General features: G+C 41.9%; 2 protein-coding genes across 13 annotated transcripts in view; both read left to right on the forward strand.

Moving 5' to 3' along the window:
- Positions 1–219: 219 nt before the first annotated feature.
- On the forward strand, positions 220–11,488 carry LOC135094369 (neuralized-like protein 2). Of its 8 annotated transcripts, none has more exons than XM_063994406.1 (6): positions 220–349; positions 4,799–5,104; positions 5,262–5,707; positions 6,592–6,751; positions 7,489–7,655; positions 8,310–11,488. In XM_063994406.1, the coding sequence occupies exons 2-5, from the start codon at positions 4,810–4,812 to the stop codon at positions 7,602–7,604; spliced, it is 1,017 nt and encodes a 338-aa protein (XP_063850476.1). In that variant the 5' UTR covers positions 220–349; positions 4,799–4,809; the 3' UTR covers positions 7,605–7,655; positions 8,310–11,488. The 8 variants fall into 8 exon arrangements, with proteins under 8 accessions (XP_063850476.1, XP_063850478.1, XP_063850475.1 ...); XM_063994408.1 differs by lacking the exon at positions 220–349 and adding an exon at positions 2,160–2,204; XM_063994405.1 differs by lacking the exon at positions 220–349 and adding an exon at positions 2,185–2,311.
- Positions 11,489–14,015: 2,527 nt separating this feature from the next.
- The window catches only part of LOC135094260 (protein bric-a-brac 2-like), a 74,251-nt gene continuing 61,543 nt past the window's right edge, over positions 14,016–26,723 (forward strand). For 4 of the 5 annotated variants that reach the window (XM_063994240.1, XM_063994243.1, XM_063994244.1 and 1 more), the window contains exons 1-5: positions 14,016–14,084; positions 19,648–19,948; positions 21,251–21,430; positions 21,685–21,910; positions 25,844–26,005. In XM_063994240.1, coding sequence (XP_063850310.1) covers positions 19,742–19,948; positions 21,251–21,430; positions 21,685–21,910; positions 25,844–26,005 — 775 coding nt within the window. In that variant the 5' untranslated portion in view covers positions 14,016–14,084; positions 19,648–19,741. The remainder of the gene's footprint in view (positions 14,085–19,647; positions 19,949–21,250; positions 21,431–21,684; positions 21,911–25,843; positions 26,006–26,723) is intronic. The other variant, XM_063994241.1, reaches the window with a different exon arrangement.

The raw sequence follows: 26,723 nt of genomic DNA on the forward strand, positions 1-26,723 counted from the left end.
CGTCACCAGTGCATCAATTACAACTATCGCAAACCTAGTCACATACGAACACATGATAGTCAAAAGGAACCCCACGAATAATAGAAAAAAAAAAGTCACTAATCTGCCATTCAGGAATCACAAAAGTACAATAATAAATATATCCATCATGATACAAGCATACAAACAATAATCATGATGGAGCAAAGTTGTTGTACCTCTTTAACCTCGTGCTTTATTTTCCAGCATTCATATTATCTGGTCCGTCACATTTATCGACGTTAGTGTTTTGAAATTCAGTCAACACATAATATTCAAGAGAGTAGCCATATTCTGAGCCCTACACTTCCTGCACCGTGTTCTCTCCATAGTAAATATTTCTTTATACTGCCATTAATACTTGTAACCTAACCTAACCTTCATCTTCGCAATGTCAGTTCGTGTACTACCCTTCCCATACTTAACATTAACACGCTCACTAACTCTTGTAATGACTAAACGTATCACTATTTACATGATTCCTAAGCATCCTGGTTCTGTCTATATATATATTTCGTATTTGCCTAATAGATAGATAGCATTCTACATCAATTTCATCTTTATCAGCTCCACACGTTGCTAATATATCTGTCTTTTCATTTGGAGGAAAACCAACATGAGAGAATTTATCTAATCAAGCTAACTTAACACAATCTAATTAAAACCGGTAATCCCTTCCGTGTGTATGAGAGAGAGAGAGAGAGAGAGAGAGAGAGAGAGAGAGAGAGAGAGAGAGAGAGAGAGAGAGAGAGAGGTGTTATTAATGAGGGCAAGGGGAAAGAGTGTTTAAGGTCACCATATCGTCAGCAGGTGACACACATATAGCGAGGTTGTGTATTCATGGTCACGCACACAGACACAGACACACACATACATACACAGACAACGCGCCATTGTATTTATGTATTGAATTGTGTAAACTTTTTTATTAGTTATTTATGTTTTATTATATATTTAGTTATTATTTATTTGTTTATTTTTTACATTCGGTGTTCCCACGCGGTCACCCATCCAAGTACTATCCAGACCCCGCGTTGCTTAACCTCGCTGATCGGACGAGAAGCGATTCATTCAACGTGCTGCAGTCATAAGCAGTAAAATTTCATTACTTACTGACTTACACTACTTAAAACACACACACACACACACATACACACACACACACACGCTGGATTTGATAAGAGCTATACCTAATAGTAGTCTCTCTCTCTCTCTCTCTCTCTCTCTCTCTCTCTCTCTCTCTCTCTCTCTCTCTCTCTCTCTCTCTCTCTCTCTCTCTCTCTCTCTATGAACAGAATTTCAGTTTATTTCTTTTATTTTATTTATTTTTTTTTTTGCTGTTTTAATTGTGATTTTTATCAATTTAAGTTTTTGCGTTAGGCAAGATTCTGTCAATAGACCTTAATAAGAATCTCTCTCTCTCTCTCTCTCTCTCTCTCTCTCTCTCTCTCTCTCTCTCTCTCTCTCTCTCTCTCTCTCTCTCTCTCTCTCTCTCTCTCTCTCGTAACACTTCCGCGCAAATGCGTACAAAATGTTTCCTCTTCCCTGTTCTATGTCACGTATTTCCGGAAATAATGAAAGAAATGACAATTAAACACCTGTAATGAACGTAATGCAATTCCTTCCTACCTTGCTTCCTTCCTGTCTTCCTTTCTTCCTGTCAGTGGATTCAGACTGCCAAGTTTGTCATAAAAGAAAAAAAAAAGAATTGAGTAAGGTTATGTCTTGTCTCTTTTATAATCTAACTTTATGAAGCTTTCCAGGTAAATTAAGGTTAGGTAAGATAAGATAATTAAGGACAGGTATGTATTTCTAACCTATTTCCCTCCAGGTAAGATTAATTCAAGTAAATGCGTATGTTTCTCGCCAGGTTAGGTTAAAAAAAAAGAGGAAATTAAATAAGGTGTTTTTTTTATTTAATCTATTATATATTTCCCGCAGGCAAATAAGGTCAGATGAGGTTATTATTTACAGGTAAGGTCAAATCATAGAAGACGCGCATTTTCCACCTTTATTAATCTCCAGGTAAGGTTAATTAAAGTTAGATAAAAGTAAATTAAGATACACAATTCTAACTTATTATCTATCTCCACTAAGATCAGGTCAGGTGAGAAAAAAAAAAAAAAAACACGTCTAGAGAGAGAGAGAGAGAGAGTTTAGTGAGAGACCGCTGCGCTTCTGTTCAGGTGAGTATAAACGCGAGAACATAACACACTCACTCACTGCTCACTTCCATAGGCTCAGCAAGTGACGAGTGAGTGTCTTGGGAGAGCTCACAGTGACAGAGGCTCAGGTGAGGGAGAAGAGTGAGTGAGAATGACTGGCATTGAAGTGAGAGGAGTGACTGACTGGCCCTCACCACTCTCACCTGGTGCCCTTACTGCCTGGTGTGAGGGAGAGGTTGTGAGTGATCAGGGAGAGGGAGAGAGGCTGCGGTGAGGGTATGAGAGGAAGAGGTTGCAAGTGATGGTGATGAGGGTCGTGAGTGGTGAGTGGGGAGAGTGATGGTGATGACAAGGTTGTGATGGTGGTGAGATTGTGATAGTGGTGACAGTTGTGACGGCGGTAACAAGACTGTGATGGTGGTGGTGGTGGTGAGCTTGAGGTGACGAGGTTGTGATGGTGATGGTGGTGAGTTTGGAAATGACAAGGAAATGAGAGACAGAAAGAGCGAGAGAGATTAATTTAAAACATTTCAGCATCATTACAAAACTCTAATTAGATTCACCCAGACATGTTCAGTCCCAGAGTTATGAGGCTGAAGTTAAAATATTAGAGCAAGTTGTAGGTCCTTGTGTGAATCTTGAGTCCTCAGATGAAGGAAGCGAAAATCTGCGAAATTTGCTTGCCATTTTAACCTAACCTAACTTTAGAGACTTGTATCATAACTTAACACACTAATGCACCCTAACTTAACTCTATAGACACACCCTAATGCACCCTAACCTAACCTAACTCTACAGACACACCCTAATGCACCCTAACTTAGCCTAACACAACAGACACACCCTAACGTACCCTGACCTAACCTAACGCACCCTGACCTAACCTAACGCACCCAAACTTTACAGACACACCTTAATGCACCCTAGCCTAACCTAACACAACCTAACCTAACACACCTTAACGCATCCTAACCTAACTTTTCTGTTTCCATAATCCCACAGCAAATTTTAACATCAGGTAGAAATTTGGGGTTTTCAGATGAAGGGAGTGCAAATCCGTGAAATATGCCGTTTTAACCTAATGTTTATTAATTTATTTCCACTCCCTCTGCCAGAAGACCCCAGATTCCCCTTTGTTGTTAAGTCTGTGGGATTAGGTTAAGAAACACTGATAAGAAGGAAAGACTGCATTAGATAACACATGAGATAAAGAAATAAGCAAAAGAATAGCTAACACAAAACAGAGACACCAGGAAGAGGCTCATGAAAAACAGTGACCCCAAATAGTTAGGCTGAGAAGAAGTTGTAAGTACTGTGTGTGTGTGTCTGTGAATGACCAGGGTGTTGTTAGACTGAGAAGAAATTGTAAGTACTGTGTGTATGTCTGAGATTGACTTAGGTGTTGTTGGCTGAGAAGTTGTAAAATTAGCAATAATAATAATAATGATAATAAACGGTTTATTCTTTAGGCAGTTAACAAACTGAAAATGTACAGAGGGGGTGGGGAAATACTTAACATTTATCCTAAAGCTAAGTCTAATCTAGAAGGGAAATACTATTGATTGATGGCTCGCACCATGATGGGAATCGCGCTGAGTCTGTACTGGTCTGTGCGCGGCGTCTTTAGGGGCGTTATCTTGCTGTGATGTCTGGTGGCACGGACCGGGCGAGGCGGCATCAGGCGGCAGCATGTGTCTGAGACGTGGATGATGCAGCAGTCCCCTTCCAAACTTCTCCAGAGCCTCTCGGTGCCTGGTGGATAGTCAGGGCTTCATCGTAGGTGGTATAGGCAGGGCCAAGGATGACCCTGCACACTCTCCAGCTGTAGCTGTTGAGTGTGTGTGAGGGAGGAAGACCACGCTGGGGAGGCATACATGAGTTTGGGGAGGATGAAGGTGAGGTACACACCCCCCCCCTAAACTCGTCTGTCGGTGTCCCCAGCGACCTGAGTCTGCGCAGCATGTACAGCCTGTAGGTAGCGGATCTTACAGTGCTGGCGACATGCTGCTTCCAGGTGAGCTGGTCGTCCACCGTGACTCCGAGAAGCTTGGCACATTGGACCACCTGGAGGGGATGAGGGCCCACTGTGAGCTGGGGAGGGGGCACTGATACAGAGGAGGTACAGAAATGCATCACCACAGTTTTGCTGTGGTTGATGGTCATCCTGCTCTCATCCGTCCATGTCTGCAGTCGCTCCAGAATTGCTTGCAGTGGCGAGTAGTCCGGGTTTTTGTTGGAAACTGGGACGTCCACGGTGCAGTCGTCCACATACTTCCAGCGATGGGGGGTGTCAGTAAGGGCGTCATTAATAAGGAGAAGGAAGCATAGTGGACCCATCTTGGTCGCCTGGGGGACCCCACATGTCAGCTGTTGGAAATTAGAGACAGATCCCTGATAGCGAACGGCCTGATGCCTCCCTGTGAGGAAGTCAGCTAGCCACGTTATCAGGTTAGGAGGGAGACCCAGACTTATTGCCTTGCTGATGACAACAGTGTGATCAACAAGATCACAAGTACTGTGTGTGTGTCTGTGAGTGACTTAGGTGTTGTTAGGTTGAGAAGAAGTTGTAAGTACTGTATGTGCGTCAGAGATTGACTTGGGTGTTGTTGTTTCAGATGGACCACTGATGATTACCGCCATAATGCCCAATGGCTTCCAGACGATGACGTTTCACCCCAACCATGGCGCCAACGTTATGCTGTACGATGACAACACTGTGGCTTATAGGAAGGCTAGTTTTGCCAATGCCGTCACCATCAGCGAGCGTCCTCTCCTGCCAGGGGAGATCTTCCTGGTGGAGATAGAGAAGACAGAGCCGGGCTGGACGGGCCACATGCGTCTCGGCCTCACCCAGCTTAACCCCGCCAGCCCAGACATGCTCAAGCTGCCACCTTACTCCCTGCCAGACATGACCAATATGGGTAAGTGGGAGTCAGACCACTCATTTTTCTGCTTGGGTTTTGTCTGTAGTTTTGACTGACTTCATATTTTCTGCTTGGGTTTATCTTTATTACTTATTGGGTTAGCACAGTGCACCACCACCACCAACACCAGCAATCACCCCATGCATCCCCACAGGCAACTCATGGATCTGTGCCATCACCAAGAGCCAGAACCGCGTACAACAAGACACAGAGACAGAGCCAGAGAAAGATGCTGCCGTCGCTGCCGCCGCCGCCGCTGCTGCCGCCGCCACAAACCCAACCTTAGGCCTGGAGGATGGGGGGGGCGGGGGAGGCCAGGAGTGTTCCCCCGCCCCCCCCGTTGAACAAGAGGAGGAGAACCTAGGAGTGTTTCACTTGCGCAACCGACGGCGGGCTCTGGGAGGAGTCGTGGGGCGTGGCCTGGACTCCATAATGTTTGGGGAGTACCTCAAAACATCAAGGGGCCTGGTGCCTCGCTCTGCCCTCCAGCCCACGCCCTACGCCTTCACCTCCCCCTCAGGACGTCGCATCACGCTGAAAAGAGACAACATCCTCCCTACAGATGAGGGAAGCAGGATAGGAGTCATCTATCTGCCCAGGGTGAGGGGACAGGATGAGGTGCTGGGCTGGGAATGTTGTGAGTGGTTGTGAGTGCATGAGAGGAGCAGGGGATGAGAGGGAGAGGTGAAGGAAGCTGGATAGAAATAATTAATCTACCCAGGATGAAAGGAGAGGGGCTGGGGAGGTTGTGAGAGTCTGAAGAGGAGAGGGAGAGGGACTGGAAAGATTGTGAAAGGCTGAAAAGGAGAGGAAGAGGAGCTGGGAAGGTTGTGAGAAGGAGAGGAAGAGAGGGGATAGGCTGAACAGGTTGTGACAGAGAGGGTGAGAAGAGACAGACTGAGAAGGTCTTATGAGAGAGTGAGATGAAAGGAAGAGGTGTTAAAAAGGAAATATTTTGCTAGGAAGAGGAGGAAGAGAGTGTGAGAGGATAAGAATGAAAGACAGAGAGGAAATAAGCAGGAAAATTTTCAGTTATAAGGAAGAAGAAGAAAAGATTTACAGTGACAGCAAAAAGGAGAAAATGAAGAAGAGAAGGAATAAGAGGAGGAAATATGAGAGTGAAGGTTAGGTTAGGTTGTTACTCGTGAAAGGTGTTAGGGATTATGTTTTAGCGTCTCTCTCTCTCTCTCTCTCTCTCTCTCTCTCTCTCTCTCTCTCTCTCTCTCTCTCTCTCTCTCTCTCTCTCTCTCTCTCTCTCTCTCTCTCTCTCTCTCTCTCTCTCAGGTAATACTCATCAGGTGTTCATAGTATCAATTAAACTTGTTACCTTCTCTCTCTCTCTCTCTCTCTCTCTCTCTCTCTCTCTCTCTCTCTCTCTCTCTCTCTCTCTCTCTCTCTCTCTCTCTCTCTCTCTCTCTCTCTCTCTCTCTCTCTCTCTCTCTCTCTCTCTCTCCCGCTGTCATCAACAAGAGCGGTCATTTCAGGGGAACCTAGCCGAGATGCACTACATAATCAATGGAGAGGACCAGGGTGCCTTTACCAAGAAACTGCCCTTTGAACAGGCGCCCCTCTATGCCGTGGTGGACGTCTACGGCACCACCAAACAAGTGCGGATAGTGCAGCTGTATGGAGGCGAGTGCTTAGGTGAAGTTAGGTTTAAGTTGGGCTTGGAATGTAAGATTGTAGCGGTATGGTTAGGTTAATTCTGGTTAGGTTGGGTTAGGTTAGACTAAGTTCATTTAAACTATAGACAAATGTATTCCTTTCCTTCTTGTGACGTCCCTAAAGATTGCTTGCCAAGACATAGATTAAGTTAGGTTAGTTTGAGTTAAGTTAGGTTAGGTTAGACTGAGTTAATTTAAATATAGACAAATGTATTCCTTTTCTTCCAGTTATGTACCTAAAGACTGCTTGCTGAGACATAGGTTAAGATGGATTTGGTTTCATTCACGTAAACTATAGACTTGTGTAATTATTCCTGTGCCTCCAGTGATGTCCCTGAAGAGTGCTTGCCGAGACATCAGTTAGGTTAGGTTAGATAGGTTTGGCTAGGTTAAGTTAGATTATTTTAGATTTGATTCACTTAGACTATAGACAGATATATAATTACTCCTTTCCCTCCAGCAACATCCCTAAAGAGTGCTTGCTGAGACGTCACTTAGGTTATGTTAAGTTGGGTTAGGTTTAGGTTTGGTTCACTTAAACTATAGACATGCATAATTATTCCTTCTCCTTTAGTGACATCTGTAAACGTGCTTGTAGAGACATCAGTTAGGTTAGGTTGGGTTAGATTAGGTAGGTTTGGGTAGGTTAAGTTGGGTTAGGTTAGGTTTCATTCACTTAAAATATAGACAGATGTATAAATATTTCTTTCCCTCCAGTGACGTCCCTGAAGAGTGCTTGCAGAGACATCATCGTGAAGCACATCGCACAGCACGGGGTGAACGCACTGCCTCTCCCTAGAACACTGAAGGATTATCTCCTCTTTGAGAGCTGAGGCTGCCCAGGCCCCCGCCATGCAGCCACAGACACCCACTGGAGAGAAGAGGTGAGGGAGTGTGCTGGTGTAGTGACAGAACATAGGAAGACAGACAGTCACTGAGGGAAGAGGTGAGGGAGTGTGCTGGTGTAGTGACAGGACAAGGGAAGGGAGTCCAGCCGAACACAGACAGCTACAGACAGACTGGAGAGAAGAGGGAGAGGTGTGCTGGTGTAGTGACAGGACATGATAAGACAGTCCAGGCACACATAGACACCCACTGGAGGAAAGAGGTGAGTGAGTGTGAGGTGCCTTGTCTGGGCTACCCCATGTGGGATTGCTGGCTCATAGAAATGAATAATAACAGGCAAACATAGACACTCACTGAAGAGAAGAGATGAAAGAAACTTGTGCTTGTATCACCTCACTCACATCATCACACCCACCACACCGTCTCCAAGTCTTCTTCAGTCCCCCACTGGTTACCAATCAGCTGGAGTGATCTTGAGTATGTCTTCCTTCCTTCACCTCACCTTCCTTCCTCTACATGTTGACACCATCTCACTGTGTATCCCGTCACCACTTCCACCACACAGATCTTCTTTGGTGTTCCCTTCAGACAGCCAAATCTATCTCCTCTTTGTATAGCCATCCTCTTCCTCCTCCTCCTTTGTCTTCCTTTGTATTCCTCCTCATTTGCTCACATATTTCTTTCTCTTCCAGGGTAAGTGAGTCACAGCAAAGGAGGAGAGTGAGAGATGACTGGAGAGACACTTTTCCTCCCTCCATCTACCCGTCCCTCCTCCCTCCCTTGGTTTCCACTGGAGAAGTCATCCACCTACTACTACTACTACTACTACTACTACTGCTACTACTACTACTACTACTACTACTACTACTACTTCTATAACTATTGAGAGAGAAAGAGTGAATACCTGTGTTTATTTATACATGATAACTGTTGTACATTGGACTTTGCTCAGTTAAAAAGAAAGAGAGAGAGAGAGAGGAGTAGAGAAGAGACAAGATGGGTGAATGAATGACTGGACTCTTGCATTTTCTAAAAGTTACATAATTTTACTGAAGTTTAAATAGAAGGACACATGTTTAGTTCATTACATATTTGAAACTGTATGTGTGTATGTATTTTGAGAAGTATAAATATGTATATAGATGTGTGTATGCACTTATGTGTGTGTGTGGGTGTGTGTGTACAGACTGGGAGAGGCATGGCAAACAAAACACGGGGGTGGAGAAATAATAATAAGGAAAAAATGAGAAAGAAGAGGAGGAGGAGGAGGAGGAGGAGTGAGAGTTCCTTTGGAGGTCTTTTAGAAATCCTTTAGGATGTCTCTTCCTTTCAATGCAGAGAAGAAAAATTGAGGCAGGATTTCTGTTTGGTTATCAGTACTTTTGTCTACCTCCTCCTCCTCTATGTATTCTATTTCTTCCTTCCTCCTATTGCACTTTCATTTTTTTGGACTGTATTCTCTTCCTTCCATTTGATTCCTCCTCCTCCTCCTTCTCCTCCTCCTCTTCTCAGTGAAGCAGCCTTTTGTCATGTTGCTGTAGGGGGTGATATTATTTTGTAGAAGGAAGAGGTGTGCATACATTAGTGTGTGTGTGTGTGTGTGTGTGTGTGTGTGTGTGTGTGTCTGTGTGTGTATTCATTTACTATCATTATTTTCATTTGCCATATTTAGAGAACAGAGCATACCATGGAGAAATAGGAGTACATTTACATTACCATCAGTTTGCCCATCACTAGTGGTGCTGACAGTGGTGACAGTAGTGATGGTGGCAGTGTTTGGGTGTGCCCTTGAAACATTCCAGCTTTGTAGGGGCTCCCAGTGCCATTAACAGAGCACACTGGGCATAGATGGGCTGATGTATGCCAGGAATTCAATGCAAGTCAAACTATTCATGTTATTCGGTCCCGGTTTATAAGATTAAGGAAGTTAGGAAGACCCTATCAGTAAATAAGAACAGGGATTAAGTTTTTACCCTGCCAGAAAGTAGGAACAGGGAATAAGTTTTTACTGTCAGAAAGAACAGACGTTAAGTTATTACACTGCCAGGAAGTAAGTACAGGGAAGTTACTTAGTCTGCCAAGAAATAAGAAAAAGGAATAAGTCATTACCCTGCCAGAACATTAGAACAGGGATTAAATTATTACTCTGCCAGAAAAAACAGGGATTAAATTTTTTCCCTGCCAGAAAGCAGAAGCATAGATTAAGTTATTACTTGCCAGAAAGTAAAACAGGGGTCAAGTTTTTACCTTCCCAAAAAGAACAAGGATTAAGTCATCACCCTGCCAGGAAGTACATTAAAGTTATTTAGTCTCAGCCAGTCAATAAGAACAGGGCTTCAGATATTCAGTTCCTGCCAGAAATTAAGAACAGGACTTGAGGTTAAGAGACAAATAGTATAGAAGAGAGTGCAGTTCTCTGACTTCTAAGCATCTCTCGTGCCCTCCAGCGAGTCACATCTTGCGAGGTTGCCGTCAGGATGAGGGACTTGAGAGAGAGGCACAGCACAAAGCAAAGGAGTGAAGGTTTCTGGAGTTCTAAGTATCACCATTCTGCTCTGCTCCCAAAAATATATCCATTGTGCTTGGTGTGGCTTGGAGGAAGCATCCTGCATTTCTTTCACGTAAACACCAGGAGATAAATGGAAAAATAATTTATTTTGTATTTTTTGTATCTTATTTTTATTTATTCTGTTTTTTACCAAGTTGGAAGTGTTACATCAGAATGAGTGTGATGTGTATGCTTGTATAGTGTGGAATAGTGTATGTATGTATGTATTATAGTCCTTTCTTTCATCTTTGCTTTCATTTCGGACATGTATATGTATGTGATATCACGTGTGTACTTGTATGTATGTATACCTGTATGTGTGTTTTAGGTACGTGAGTGGGTACCATTTCACAAACAAGTGTTCACGAGACAAACGAACACAAGATCACAGGAACAAGACAGAGATTTCCCCACACAAACAGAGAAGACAAGACAGGACAGAACAGAACTAGACAGGGAAAGCCCAGATTGCCTGATTTATTGGGCTCAGTTTTAGAAAGACTGTACAGAATATATGACTTAATTTACCAGTGTTTGGGTGGTGATGTTAAAACGAGGATACATTTTTGCATCTGCTGAATGAAAGGAACGGGATGGAGAGACTATGAACTGTAAAATATGAAAAGGACTGTATTTTGCATCGCTTTCACAGAATGTAATGGAAGTTATTGGAGTTTTCAAGATTGGTTTCTTCATGATTCTAGTGATGGTTTGGTTAGTAAACTATTAGTGAAGGAGGGAAATATGTCAATACAAACAATACAAAAAAAGGCTGTATTCTGAATTGTTTTGAAAGCTGTAGTGGAAGTTACTGGAGTTTTCAAGCTTGTTTTTGTTATTCTGGCAACAGTTTGGTACATAAGCCATCAGTTATAGGAAGAAAACGTCAGTACAAAAGACTGTATTCTGTATCTCTTTTGACAGACTGTAGTGGAAGTTACTGGAGTTTTTAAAGCTGTGTTCATGTTTTTGTTGATATTTTGATATGTAAAAGAAAAACATGACAAGAATCTGAACTAATCTTTTCTTTGGTGTTTTCAAGAGTGTTTTCATAATTCCACTGATAGTCTTGCTATTAAACCATCACTAGAAAGAGGAAAACATTGCAAGAACTCCATTGATCATCTAGAATTTTGAGGAACAGAGAGAGAGAGAGAGAAGGAAGCGGTGAGGAATACAAGTCTTTCATTATGTTGCAGGGATTAACTGTTAGCAAGATGTTGACGATGATGATGACGGTGTTGATAATGATGTGCAACTAATGTGGCTCCAGATAACAATGAGTCAAGTCCAAAACAAATTAATAAAATAAGGCTACTGCTGGAGTGTTGTTTATTGTTCCTTGAGAGAGAGAGAGAGAGATTATTTATTAATTTATGTGTGTTGTTCCGTGAGTGTTTCCCAGCATAGTGATTACACTTATGGGAAACACAGCATCACAGGGCGTGGCAGGAGTGCGGCTCAGGCTGGGCTGTAGGTATTAGTGGAAGGTTAGTACTGCCCCTAGTGTGTGTGGTACAGTGAATGCAGCACAAAGGTTAGTAATGCCCCAAGTGGTAGAGCCCTTTCCAGCCCCGCCTCTGTTGTCTCATCCCATCCAGCCCCGCCTCTTTTGTCTCGCGCCATTCAGCCCCGCCCCTTTTGTCCAGCATCATCCAGCCCCGCCCCTTTTGTCCAGCACCATCCAGCCCCGCCCCTTTTGTCCAGCATCATCCAGCCCCGCCCCTTTTGTCCAGCACCATCCAGCCCCGCCCCTTTTGTCCAGCACCATCCAGCCCCGCCCCTTTTGTCCCGCGCCATCCAGCCCCGCCCCTTTTGTCCCGTCATCCAGCCCCGCCCCTTTTGTCTACGCCATCCAGCCCCGCCCCTTTTGTACCGCGCCGTCCAGCCGCTTCCCTCTTGTCCCGTGCTCTCTAGCCCCGCCTCTTTAGACAGACACACAGACAGACAGACACAAATCAATCAACATGAAATAATGATAATGGAAAGAAATAATAATGAAAAGTGAGATATTAAAATAGTGTAGATACATTATAACACATACCGGTAGACGAGTGAATATACATAGTTATACATACACACATACATACCGACAAACAGACAGACAGACAGACAGACAAACAGACAGACAATTCAAATCAATAAGTAATAGGATAGTATGCCTCGCGTAAAGAGAAAACGGGGTGGGAGGGATACTATGGGAGAATAATGGAAGATTAGAGGACCTTAGAGAGCGTGACCGACAGCCAGACAGACCAGGAGCCTGTCAAATCAATAAACAGAAATTATTACAGCAAACTGAAAAAAAAGATAAATAAATAAAAATAACACATCAGACAGAGCGGGAGAGACAGGCAGACACGCAGAGAAACAGAAGTCAATAAAACAGTAATAATTGTATTAAACAACAGAACTAAAGAAAGCTATTGAATAGATCCAAGAATAAGACATGAGACAGCGAGAGAAACATATAGACACACAGCCAGCCATGCAGCCAGCCAGATATATATGTACAGACAGACAGACAGACAGACAGACGGACATCAGTAAAACACTATTAATTATATCAATAAACTATAGAAACAAGAGAAAAATAAGAAATAAATTGAAGGAGAAGACATGAGACGGAGCGACAGAGGGAGAAAGACAGACAGCCAGCCCGCCAGACAGACAGAAATCAATAAAACATCAATGATAAAAGCATAAACTCTAGGGAATTAAGAACTTAAATAAATAAAATAACAAACATGAGACAGACAAAGAGAGACATATACACTCAGACCGACAGCCAACCGGACAGACAGACATAAATCAATAAAATGTTGATAATAAAAACTTAAGGTATGAAAAAGGAAAGTAAAGTATGAAATAGATAGAATAACACATAATTCAGACGGAGAGAGACAGACACCCAGAGAGACAGGCAGGCACCCAGACAGACATAAGTCAATAAAACATTAATGATAATAATAATAACTTAACGAACAACAGGAAAGTAAAGTATGAAATAAGTTAGAATAACATAAATAAGACAGAAAGAAAGAGACAGACACGCAGACAGACAGACAGACAGCCATCCAGACAGAAAGAAATCAATAAAAGACTATTAATAATAACAATAATAATGATAATAATAATAATCTGACAAATTACAGAAAAGTAAAGTATGAAATAAATAGAACTGTCATGAGACAAACGCCCAGACAAACAGACCGACAGCCAACCAGACAGACGGAAATCAATAAAAGACTATGATAATAATAACCTAACAAACTACAGGAAAGTAAAATATGAAATAGGTAGAATAACAGACATAAGACAGACACAGACGGAGAAACAGACAGCCATCCATCCATCCATCCATCCAGACAAGGGCGTGCCGGCGGCCCCATCGACCCCCAGTGGCTGATAAAACAATGGTTCCTTTATTGTCTCCTTTCTGATGTCAAGCCGTCCATCAAACACACCCTCCCGCCTCCCTCCCTCCCTCCTGTCCATCTCTAACATACAACACACAGGCGCCATTTCCACCTTTTCCCAAATATTAGAATGCTTTCCGCCATTTTTTGAGATATAAAGCAAAAGAAACAAAAAAAATAAAAAAATATCGGTGAATACTAATGAGAGAGAGAGAGAGAGAGAGAGAGATAGAGAGAGAGAGAGAGGCCGCGTCTTTTTATGGAATCAATAACTGAGAGAATGGCGGCCGTCACATTTAAACTCTTCTAAAAACACCCTTATTTATCTCATTTCCACCTATTTCCAAGCACCCAGTGCCATTGTAAAAATTTTCCGTTAGAACTCCTAACTATTTGAGCCTTGGAGGAGGTAGTTGAGCAGTAAATAGGCGGTAGTTAGGTGAAGCAATAGTCTTAAATCATTGGAACTAAACGCTCGCCAGGGGAAGGACGAGAAGCGGGTGAGAGCTATTTAATATTTCTCTCTTAATTAACCTCCCATGATCCATTTGAACCCCATGAGCAGGTTTTCAGGTGCGGGAAATACTCGTGCTAGCTGGAAGGGAGTCGCCGGCGGGTAGGAATCAGAGGGAAAAGAGGAAAAAGGGAAAAATGGCTGAGTGTTTTGGCGGGTAGAATACGGCGTCTAGACTTGAGGGGTCCCCCCATCCTCCCCCCCCGGCCATGCCTCCCCCTTATTTCTGCTATTTTCTCACTATTTCTAAGGTTATTCTCGCGTCACTGGTGCTCAATTGGTGCTTGAAGTATTAACCCATCAATGTCTACGGTTACTCTTAAGGTTTAACGTGTTACATTGAAGTTTGCCGAGGAAAAGCGAATTATACACCGCCCCAATTTTTTTTTTTTTTTTTTTTTAACCTATGCGTTAACGTTTTATCTCCATTGTCGCTTCGGGTGTAGAGTTATTGGGTGTGCCACGCGGTGATTCCCTCAACACCAGCCTGGTTGGTGTTCATTAGTGTGTCGGGGTGGTGAGCGAGTGTGTCTGGCTGGGTGGTGACTGGCGGGCCGTGCTGGCTGCGGTGCTGAGGGAAGCTTACCCGCTGAAGCTTGCCTTGTGGAGCTTACCCGCTGAAGTTTTACATGTCAAGCTTACCCATTCAAGTTTACCATGTGAAGCTTATCCACTGAAACTTATCTTGTCAAAACTTACCCTCTGCAGCTTTCACTAGTTTACCCTCAGAAGCTTGCCTTGTGAAGCTTATCCACTTAAGCTTACCCACGGAAGCTTACTTAAACTTATCCACTGAAGCTTATCCACTTAAGCTTACCCACTCAAGCTTACACACTAAAACTTGGTGACTAGCTAAGAGAGCCTCACCTGGTTTACTCACCTGTCTGTGGTAAAAGAGGCTACTTGTTTGACTCACATGTCTGGCTGCCTCATTAGCTTGGCCAGTCAAGCTTAACCACTGAAACTTACCTGGTGATTAGCAAAGAAAGCCTCACCTCATTTACTCACCTGAACGGGTTAAATGACGCATACCTGGCTGTTCACCTGATTTGCACACCCGTCTGGCTGCTTTATTACTCCGGTCAGTCAAGCTTGTCGGTGAAGCTTATTTACTGAAGCCCAGTCATTAATTAAGAGAGCCTCACCTGGACTTTTCACCTGTCTGGCTACCTTGTTATATGTCAGTTAAGCTTATTCTATCTTAGTGAAGCTTATAAAAGTAATGCAAGTCACCTGGTTTGCTCACCTGGCTGGCTACCTCATTACTGTCAAAAGCATATAGAGGAAATTACCTATAAAATACTTGGGCAGGTGTTTAAATTAACTAGCCAGCAGGTGTGTTAAGAATGTAATTGCCTAGTTGATTCACCTGGATGGCTACCTCGTTACTCTGTTAGAAGGTGCGTTACTTGATTGGCAGGATGGAGGACTTAGTTTAATTTTTTGGCGAATGATGACAAGCAATGTGGCTTATCCTTTTGTTAGCTGATGAGGGGTAGGTTAAAAAATAGTAGTAGTAGTAGTAGTATTTGTGGTGGTACAGGATGACATGACAAGGTACAGCAAGTTACAGTTATAATGGGATGTTTGTGTGTGTGTAAGATGAATTATCAGTCATCAGTTCAATTTGTAAAGTGCTGCAGATTATGAGGAGGCAAAGAAGAGCAACAGACAGGCTTTACTCACCTGTACCTCTTCTGTCATATTTATATTACCCATACTTGGATTAACACGGACACACAGACAGTTAATGACCTTATTTGTTAGTGTGGCAGGCGGGCAAGTTGGCAAATTCACAGTGAGCTGACCTGTACCCTAAGAGAAGGTCCTAGGGTGTCAGGGGGCGGAGAGGCCAGGCCAGAGTGAGTGATTAAGTGAGAGGAGTAAGAGTTGTTTTTGCTTATAGAGAGAAGGTCTATCAGGGTATCTCTTGCCAACTTTCAGCTTAGGTTAGTCAAATCAGGAGGTGAAAAAGTGATAGGTGTTGTTAGCCTTCTTTCAGCCTCTTATTGGTCTAGTTAAGAGGCAAGAGGCGAGAGAATGTAAGGAATCCCTTGTGTCAACTTGCTGTCAGCCTTATTCTGGTCTATTCAAGAGGCAGGAGAGTCAGGGAAGCCTATAATCGGCCTCTTACTGGTCTGTTCAAGAGGCAAGAGAGTCGGGGAAGCCTCTCGTCAGCCTCATTCTGGTCTGTTCAAGAGGGGAAAGTGTCAGGGAAACCTCTCGTCAGCCTCTTACTAGTCTATTCAAGAGGCAAGAGAGTTCTACCTCATAAGGATGTACATATATTTGCATCTATTTGCCTTTCACCTTCCCTTCACCATGCTTGGGTATATTGTATGATTATTATTGTATATTTTTTTTGTGTGTTGTTGGTAGACTAGTAATATCCTGCTGGGGTGTTGGGAGATACATGAGGGACAGTAAGGACAGGAAGAAGGGAAATTATCTGTCTAGGGTTACGGATATGAAAGAAATATAGAATGCATAAGGGACACAGGATTGCAAGAGGGAAAAATGCTTGTCTAGGGTTACAAATAGGAAAAAAAGAACACGTGATATCCTACAGGGGGAAAAAAAATGCTGTACAGAAGGGAGACAAGATTGGAAGAAGGAAAATATTTGTCTAGAGTTAAAATGTGAAGGAAAAAATGGCATGTATTCACTCACCATTAAAAGGGAGAAAATGTCACTAGTGTTTTGAATATGAAGAGAAGAAGCATTGGTGATGTAAATGTTATATCTCTTGTTTTACCCTTGGTTTGAAGCCTTTATCTCTATTTTTTAGATCTGTGGCCTGATGTTAGAAGCCATGGAGATAATGAGTCAAGTTCTCATTTTTTTAATTTATTTTCCTTGGTTACTGTGACAAAATTCCTGTTCGGTTCACTATTCATAAAAATGCCCTTGAAAGCTCCATTAACTTCCACACCAGTTGGGTTTTTGTGTTTTATTTATTTATTATTATTTATTTTATTTTTTTTTATGATATTGAAGTAACAGTAGTGCCTCCATGTCTCCAGGTTAATTTAGTTCTTTAATTTCATTGCTAATTCTCTCATAGTGTAGATCATTTAAAAAAAAAAAAACAATTTTGAAAAAATAAATTGTCACTGTCTGGAAATTAGCTAAGATTATTTCCATAAAATCCTTGTATTTTTATTTATTTATTTATTTGTTTATTTTATTTGTCTATTTATTTTATCTATTTATTTTATTTATTTATTTATTTGTTTGTTTCATTTATTTATTTATTTATTTATTTATTTATTTATTTATTTATGTTTTTTGTGATGGCATTTTTTGCCTAACTATCACCACATGGAAACATCCTTGGAAGCTCTGCTATTTACAAGTGTTGGTTAGTGCATATTAAGTGTTGTGGAGATGAAGCGCTGAATACGAGAACACAAGTCACCCTTAGGCAGTGGTAGTTATGTAATGGGTGCTGGTATTAGATTGATAAGCCACATGCAATATTAACGAGTGCGTACATGTGGTGAAGTAGAATGCGAGATAAGACAGTTTGCTGGACGTTGACGAATAGCTGACTTTGAAAGAGATCTATTGGTATCTAAAATATTGAGTTTAGCTGGTAATAATGGGTTACGTTTGGCTGATATATGTTAAAGGGATTCTGGCTAAGGCAACTAAAAAAAAAAGATGCTAGTCCACATAAAAACATTCAAATAAACCCACAATTACAAAGCAGAATGTAAGATGGCTAAAAAAAAACACTGAGCATACCAGTCATAAAAGAGAGAATTCTCTGCCCACCAGAAAATAAATAAATAAATAAATAAATAAATAAATAAAATACAAAGAGAACCATCCAGAGACATCCCAAACTGTTTTATGTCAGGACATGTCAAGTGGCAGCTGTGACACTGATTGTTGTTAATTTAATAAACCACATAGAGTCCTTGCCTGATTCCTTACCTCATAGGCTCCTCAGCTAGATGGAAGGTGAGAGTTGGGAAGTCTTGCTCTGCTCATGCACCTCAAGTTATAGAATAGCATAGGTATTAAGATGGTCTAGGTCACAGCTGGGAAGTCCTTTATCTCTCTCTCCTTGGATGGTCTAGGTCACAGCTGGGAAGTCCTTTATATCTCTCTCCTTGGGGCTCATTGCAAACTGGATTAGAATATAAGAACATAAGAAATAAGGAAAGTTGCAAGAAACCATCAGGTTAAGTTTTGGCTAACTGTGAGCTATGAAACGTGAAGGAATTAAGGTGGTTTAGATTATGGCTGGAAAATTCTGTGGATATTTGGTCTTGATACAGACTGTGGATTGGGGACGTCAGGTAAAGTTTGGCTGTTAAGACACGTAGGACACATGGGTATTAAGCCTTTCACTGCGATACAAGAGTTAACAGCACCAGAAGCAATGCATGACATCTTAATAAGCATCTACAACAAAGAAGAGGAATTAAAATGAATAGATTTTGCAGTTTCTAGCCAGTTTAAAGATTGGAGGTGGTTGTAGAAGTAAAGATGTCTCAGAGTGATTGGTAAGGAGAGATACACCAGTTAGCAGTCAGAGGGATAATGTGCCTTAGATTACAACTGGAAAGTACATTTGCCGATGATTTGCCTTGATACGAACTGTAGATTTGGGACGTTAGGTTAAGTTTGGCTGTGCTTCTAACTGTTTGCTGTCAAGGCACTTATTTGATAGGAGGCAGTTATGTGGTAGCTAGGAGATTGCTGGCATTCTAAATATTAAAACCAGTAGTCTGTAAAAAGTAATGTTAATTTGACTTGAAAACTTTACTATATATACAGTCTTTCTGGTACTAACTGCAAACTGTGGTAGGTTATCTATAGTAGCAGTGGTTTTATCTGTTACAGCCTCCCTGGTACCAACTGCAGTGTGTTGGGTTAGTTTATGTGTAGTAGGAGTGGGTTAGGTTAGCTTAGGTTTAGTAGCAGTGGTTTCATCTTTTATAGCCTCCCTGGTACCAACTGCAAAATATGTTAGGTTAGGTGTAGTAGTGGTTTTGTCCATTTGTGGGGGACAGGTGCAAGTGTCATGTGCGGCAAGGGATTGTAACTGTCAGGATTTTGAACTTTATCTAACAGTAGTGAATAAACATTGCTTATCTGCACTAAAACTACAACTTTGCATTTATCTTGAGCACTTTCAAGAGGCATTGTACAGTGTTGGCATCTTCTTGTGGCTATAGATAGCTTAACAGACTCCACCACTGGAAGTTACTGGTGTTTGTGGGTGTTCATGGGTTAACAGACACCAGTGGAAGTTATTGGGTGTTTTAATGGTGTTTTCTTGGTAAGTGGTACATTGACAAGCTGCAGTGGATGTTTTTGATGTATTCAAGGGTGTTTTTATGATTCTAGTGCTAGTTTAATAAGGACTGTGTTGTCAGTTGATGAAATAACCATTAGAACTGAACTGGTTATCTCCATGGCCTTTATCAGAGAGGGATGCATGCAGAGCACAGGCCAAGGAAAGAACGTCAGTAATTACAAACAAGAGATTACTACACACAACTAACAAAACCTCCCTCTCCCTTCCCCACCAACAGCCAGACCACCACCGCCGCTGCCGCCGCAACAAAAAAACAACAATAACAACAACACCAACAACAACAACAACAACAACACACACAACAAACAAAGATGGAGGACTCTGGTGGGATGACGACCAACGCTCAGGAGTTCTGTCTGCGGTGGAACAACTTCCACTCCAGCCTGGTAACGGCACTCGACGGCTTCAAGAATGACCAAGATTTCGTAGACGTGACCCTGGCGTGCGAGGGACAGTTTCTCAAAGCTCACAAGATGCTGCTTTCTGCCTGCTCAGTGTTCTTCAGAGACCTGCTCAAGGTAAGGCATGACAGGTGGAGGAGAAGAGAAGGAGGGATGGGGAGGGATAGGTGTGTGTAGGAGGAGAAGGATTGGAGGGATGGGGAGATGTGGTAGTGGGGTGAAGAGGAGAGGAATGGGAGGGATGGTTGGTGGGACATGAAGGATGGGAGGTACTGGAGAAGAGGGATGGGAGAGATGTTAATAGGGGTGTGGAAGAGAAGATAAATAGAGGTTGTACTGGAGGAGATGGGATGGGAGTGATACCTTGGTGGTGTGGAGAAGAGGGATGAGAGTAGTAGTAGTAGTGAGAGTGTGGAGGAGGAGGAGAGATGGAAGAGGTGGTAATGTTAGTGTGGAGAAGAGGAGTGGGAGAGGTGGTAGCAGGGATGTTGATAGAAATTTGAGAGGTGGATAGACAGGGATGGTGTTTTCTTGACGACATCAGATAGCTGACTTAAAAGTACCTAACATCATTACAAGCAGCATCTTCAGACCCTTAGATTTTTCCAGTTCCCTCACCATCGAGCATCACTTAACCTTTTCTTCACCTAACATCATCAGAACCACCTTTTTTAGAATGTCTTCTTTCCTTCCATCTCCATATCTAACATTGAATCTCTCCTCTTGCCCCTGGCTGCTAAATATACTTGTTTCCTGTTTTCTTCCAACTCAGTGTCTTCAGAACCTTGTATCTTTCCATTTCTTCCCTCACAATACCCAGCATCATTGCATCTGCCCTCCTCTTCACCTAAAGTCTTCATAAATAGTGTGTTTCAACTTGTATCTCCTTCCCCTTTGACTACCATCATCCTATCTATTCTTTGCTCCCTTCTAAATATAACCCATGTTTTTAGTCTTGTATCTTTCTTTCCTTCCCTCTGAGTATCTCACATCATATCTTCCCTTCTCTTCCCTTAACAACCTTATGTCACTAACTTTTCTCTTCTTCACCTTTATCAGAACCAGCATTTTTAGAATCTTGTCTTTCACTACCCTTTTTCTTCCCTCTGTTCTCTCCTGTTTCATCCACCAATCTTTTTTGTATCTCTCTTTGTATTTCCTCCTGGTATCCTTTCCTCTGTTTCCTTCCTCCTGTTATCTCTCTTCTCTCAATCCTGACACCCACCAACTCTCTCTCTCTCTTTCCTCCTTGTATCTTTCTCTGTTTCCTTCCTCCTGTTATCTCTCCTCTCTCAATCCTGACACCCACCCTCTCTCTTTCCTCCTTTTACCTTTTTCTGTTTACTCCTCCCTGGTATCTCTTTTTCCCTCCTCTCTGTCCCATCACCCACCAACCCTCTGTCTCTCTCTCCCCGGCAGGCTAATCCATGCCAGCACCCGATTGTCATACTGCCGCCAGAGGTTCGATTTGCAGACCTGGAGAAGCTGCTGCGGTTTATCTATCAGGGGGAAGTGAATGTCCACCAGGAGAACTTGGCGAGGTTCCTTAAGACTGCGGAGATGCTCAAGATTCGTGGCTTGGCGGAGGACAGCGAAAAGGTGAGTGTTAGTGGTGGTGGTGGTGGTGGTGGTGATGGTGGTTGTGGTGGTATTCAGGTGAGGTGGGTGTTGCAGTGGGTGTGTTGTTGTGGTGGTGGTATTGTAATTGAAGTAAAGTTGAAATGATAAGTGCACATGTTTATATATTGGTAATTTTTTTTTGACTGAAGTATAGATAGGTAAACACACACATACACACCATCACCATCACCATCACCACTCAAACCAACGTGCCTGTGTCTCTTCCTCCACAGCAGCGAGTCCTGCGGTCGTCGTCCCCTCGTCCGCCAGAGTCGTGTGAGGCAGACTCGGTCAGCCCCAAAAGGCCCAGGCTCTCTATTGACGTCCACCAGCCGTGCCAGGAGCCACGCACCCCAAACGACGACAGCAGGCTCTCGGGCGGCGACTCGGACTCAGAGATGATTCCTGTCAAGCAAGAGATGGTGGAACTGAAGGAGAGTGCTGACCCATCATATGAAGGTGAGGAGGTGCTTGCTGGTGGACTGACCGACTGTTCATTTGTCTCCTTTCTGATGGGAATTGCTGACTTGTTTATTCATGTGTTTATTTATGATTTCCTTCCTTTGTCCTGTTCACTAGTCTCTCTCTCTCTCTCTCTCTCTCTCTCTCTCTCTCTCTCTCTCTCTCTCTCTCTCTCTCTCTCTCTCTCTCTCTCTCTCTCTCTCTCTCTCTCTCTCTCTGGTTTGTCTGGTATTGTCTTATTTTTTCCATCTATTGGTTTCTTCCTCCATTTGTCCCTTGCTCTAGTTTGTCTGTCTCTGGTTGCTCTCTTTGGTTTATCTAAGAATGTAATGTTTATTTATTTATTTATTCCTTTGTCCCTTGCTCTAGTTTGTCTCTTTCTTTGGTTTATCTGATAATTATTTCTGTTGATTTGTTCCTTCCTTTTATTCCACTAGTGTGTCTGTCTTTGGTTTAAGAATATGACTTTTTATTTATTTGCTTGCTGATGAACTGACTGACTGTGTGTGTGTGTGTGTGTGTGTGTGTGTGTGTGTGTGTGTGTGTGTGTGTGTGTGTGTGTGTGTGTGTGTGTGTGTTCTTTCCATCATCCTTTTTACTAATTTGTCTTGCCAATCTCTGTGGTTACGATTTCACTTCCCTTTCCATGTGTTTGTAACCTTTATGAAAGTATTTTGTGTGTATGAAGGAAGGTGGCCAAGGATACATAGCAAAAGGGAGGTAAAGCTTTGTTATTGCATTTATATAAAGCTTCTCCATGTTGATGCTTGTGTGGTGGTGGGAAAGAGGAAGGTCTGAAGGTGGTGGAGGGTAAAAGAAATAGAAACAAAAAAAATACCGTACAGGATATAGATTGAAGACTAGGATAAACTGTGTGAGTGGAATAGAGGTTTGTAGGGAGGAAATATATCTATCTCTATACCAGGCCAGCAATTTACACAGGGCAGGCCAGACAAGGCACTACACTCACACACACACACACACACTCACCATTCACACTCTTAGCCTTGTCAGCCCCTGGTGGAAAGGGACAGTCTCATAGATCGCCCTACTACATCCCAGGAGCTTAGGCACTCCACACACATCCACAGCAAGGCCCCACAGCACACACTGGTGAATACAATAAAGGGTAGATTGAAGGTAAACTGTGTGAGTGGAAGGGAAGAGTTCACAGTGAGGGAGAAATAGGGAGAAGGTTTATGGATGCTGTGAAAGAAGACAAGCAGGTGATGGGTGTGACAGGGAGATGCACAAGACATGTTAAGATAGATATGGGTGATCAGTTATTGGGAATAGCAGTTAGAAGGAGGAATGAGGAGAGAAAAATTCACAAAGGAGAGTAAAATCTGAACATTATGAGCTTAACAGAAGGCAGATTGATATGTTAAATCTTTGTTATTGGGAGAAAGAATTAGGAGGAGGAGGAGGAAGGAATAGTTAAAAATTAAAGATAAAAGCACTTTAAAGACAATAAAACTGGACATTATGGTAAAGCTTGACTCCTTGAGTACGAATAGTGAACATGGAATGGTGAAGAAAGAGGAAAAGATGGTGTTTGAATGCCCTGAATCAAGGTACTACTTTCAAAAGGATCAATTTGAAATGACAGGTTTTTAAGGGTAGGTCTTCAGGGGTGTTTTTATGGTTTTTAACAGGTTTTTTATGGTATTAACAGGAGAAACACTTGAGAATTTTGTCAATCATCTCAGTAGCTTAGAAAATAATTGTGGTGAGAGCAATTTTTCTGAATATGGGTCTTTTTTTATGTCACCAAGGTTTTTAAGGGGGTTTTTGTGGTTCTAGTGACAGATTAACAATATTTCTACAGTATTAACAGGAGAAACACTTGAGAACCTGGCCAATCATCTCTGTGGCTTTTGTGAGTTACTCAGCTAAGGGTGCTGTGCTGTGGATCTGTATATATTAACACTCAGACTAAGAACTGTATTCCCGACTGAGGAAGAACAATAGGGACAGTTGAGATGAGTGCTGATGGTTATATGATCTCTTATTGTGGTGATATTTGAGACTTGGAGAGGGATAGAGAGGATGGATTTTGTGAGGGAATAAGTGGGATTGTAGCAAAAGTGAGTGAGAGGATGAGGTAAGACTGGGCATTTATGTGTTTGAATAAGTGACGAGATATGATAGGTGAGTTATGGTTGTGTGTAGGAGAGTGAGAGGTAAGACTGGGCATTGTGTGTGTGAAGAGAAGATAGAATAGGTGAGAGAGAGATGTGTTTAGGAGAGGACCAGAGAAGACGGTATGTATAACTGAATAAGTGGCAGAATGGCAAGAATAGGGAAGAGATGGGTGTGTTTGGGAGAGGAAGAGAGAAGACAAGGTAATCATTTCCGAATAAATGATAAGATAGTATAGAAACTGAGGTATATTGTAATTACATGTGACAGCCAAACGTTAATTTAGTAATTTATGTATTTGAATTAATGACAGGATTGCATAAAGATTGAGTGCTTTTATAGTCTTGTGGCAACCAAAAACAGATTTCAAGCAGTCTGAAGGCGATTACTGGCTGAAAAAAACGCAGAGTACATTAAATCCTAGAGGTGTGTTGCCGTGTGAGGGAAGATAATGATGCAGTGTGGTGCTGGTTGTGATAATTGTAAGCCAAGTGCATTAAGTCCTAGTGGTGTGTTGTGGTGTGAGGGGAGATAATGATGCAATGTGGTATAGTAATAAGTGGTGTTGCAAGAACCAAGCAGGGAATATATATGATGCTGCGTTGGTAGTTGCAGTAATTGTAAGCTTGGTGTGTTAACTAGTGAAGTGTTGTGGCATGAAGGATGTTGGTGATGTCATGTGTTGTAATTAGGGTGTTGCATTATCCTGGTAGTGCTTTAACATTTTCACTCTAATGTGCAACAACACAAAGCATTAAAAGCACTATAGAAATTTATTACAAGCATTTACAAGGAAGAATAAAAAAAATAAATAAATAAAAAGAATAGAGGAGAATAAAGAAATAGAAAGAATAGAGGGTCATTTTGTAGGTGGTATGATATGTAGAACAGGCTGGAGAGTGAAAAGAAATGGCCTTAAGTGCTTTGTGATGACAACAATGTGGCAGGCAGTGGTGAAAGTGTTAGAGGTGACACAAAGGAATCATGAGTGAAAGAAAACTGCTGAAGATTAAGTAGGAAATTATGCTTTAGTGGATTTTAATTTAGTTGTGGGTGTGTGTATGGAAAAGTAAAGGTGAAACAGTCAGATTGAAAAGAAATAATTAAGTTACCCTCTCAGTTTTCTGTTAATGTCAAGACAGACCACCACCACCACCACCACCACCACTACTCCTGTATTTGTGTCCTTGGCCAATCTCTACACACACACACACACACACACACACTAAATCAATAAATAACAAAGTTAAACACAAACATTTAACTGGACATACATAGAAAGAAATGTCACTAAGTGGCAGGGGCTGAGATCACTGCCACTATATTCCCTGCGTGGTGTAAGAGGTGACTGAAAGGGGCAGAGCAAGGGGACAGGAATCCCCTTCTGAACAGACAGATTATAAAAAAAAAATAAGTAAATAAATAAAATAGAGCAAGACAGATATTTAGCTTAACTGTAAAAAAAATAAATAAATAAAAATTACAAAAGAATAAGATGTAAATATTTAACTGAGCATGTTTAAAAATAAGAACAAGATGCAAATATTTGATTGAACATAAACAAGAAATAAAAACAATAAAAAGACACATTTAACTAAACATAAATGAAAAACAACAACTAATGCAAAAAAATAAATTAAAGGAAAAGGAAAACAAGGATTAAACTGAACATACACAAAAAGAAACCTAAAAAAAGCAAGACAAAAAAATTAAACTAAAAAAAAACACCTACACCTAACACACCTAACACCTAACTTAATCTCCTCCCCCATTGGTTCTCTTCTGCAGGAGGTGACAATGAAGCTTTTGTTCCGGAAGCTTATATGAGAGAAGGTGGGTCAGGCTCCTCCTCACAACAATCCCAGCAGCAGGCACCCCCCAATGCCCCCCCTCCACCCGGACCTCTATTACCATCGTACGTTCCACCTCCCCAAGTCAAGACACAAGATGGTGAGTAGGCAACCAACTTTTTATCTTAATTTTATCTCATGCTCCTCATCGTTTATTGATTTTCATTCATTTTCTCTCTCTTTCTATCTTTCTCTCTTTCTCCTTTTGTTTCATTTTGTTTGTATCTGTGGCCTTTTTATGGGTGGATCTCTCTCTCTCTCTCTCTCTCTCTCTCTCTCTCTCTCTCTCTCTCTCTCTCTCTCTCTCTCTCTCTCTCTCTCTCTCTCTCTCTCTCTCTCTCTCTCTCTCTTTCCTGTTTTTTTTTATTTATTTATATATTTATCTTTATTATTTATTTGTTTATTCATTTTTGTTTTTATTTTCATTTATTGTTTAATTTCATCTGTATTTCTGCATTTCTCTCTCTCTCTCTCTCTCTCTCTCTCTCTCTCTCTCTCTCTCTCTCTCTCTCTCTCTCTCTCTCTCTCTCTCTCTCTCTCTCTCCTCTCTCTCTCTCTCTCTCTCTCTCCTCTCTCTCCTCTCTTCCTTTTCATCTTTCTTGTTCCTCTTCTCAATTTTATTTTTTTCATATTTCGTCACTCATGTATTTCTCTGCTTTCTTTTATTTTTATTTATTTTTATTTTATTTTTATTTTTATTTTTATTTATTTATTTATTTTTTTTCGTCCAATTTTCTCTGCTGCCTTCAAGTGTCTAATTTTTTTTTTCTCTCCTCTCTCTCTCTCTCTCTCTCTCTCTCTCTCTCTCCTCTCTCTCT

The sequence above is a fragment of the Scylla paramamosain genome, chromosome 45 (assembly GCF_035594125.1).
Source record: "Scylla paramamosain isolate STU-SP2022 chromosome 45, ASM3559412v1, whole genome shotgun sequence".
NCBI lineage: Eukaryota > Metazoa > Arthropoda > Malacostraca > Decapoda > Portunidae > Scylla > Scylla paramamosain.

Bases quoted from the DNA above. Each gene is read 5' to 3' on its own strand.
- LOC135094369 (XM_063994403.1), top strand. From the start codon at position 2,485: ATGGTGATGAGGGTCGTGAGTG. The intron at 5,105-5,261 runs GTAAGTGGGAGT...GCATCCCCACAG, and splicing joins GCCAGACATGACCAATATGG to GCAACTCATGGATCTGTGCC. The intron at 6,752-7,488 runs GTGAAGTTAGGT...CTTTCCCTCCAG, and splicing joins GTATGGAGGCGAGTGCTTAG to TGACGTCCCTGAAGAGTGCT.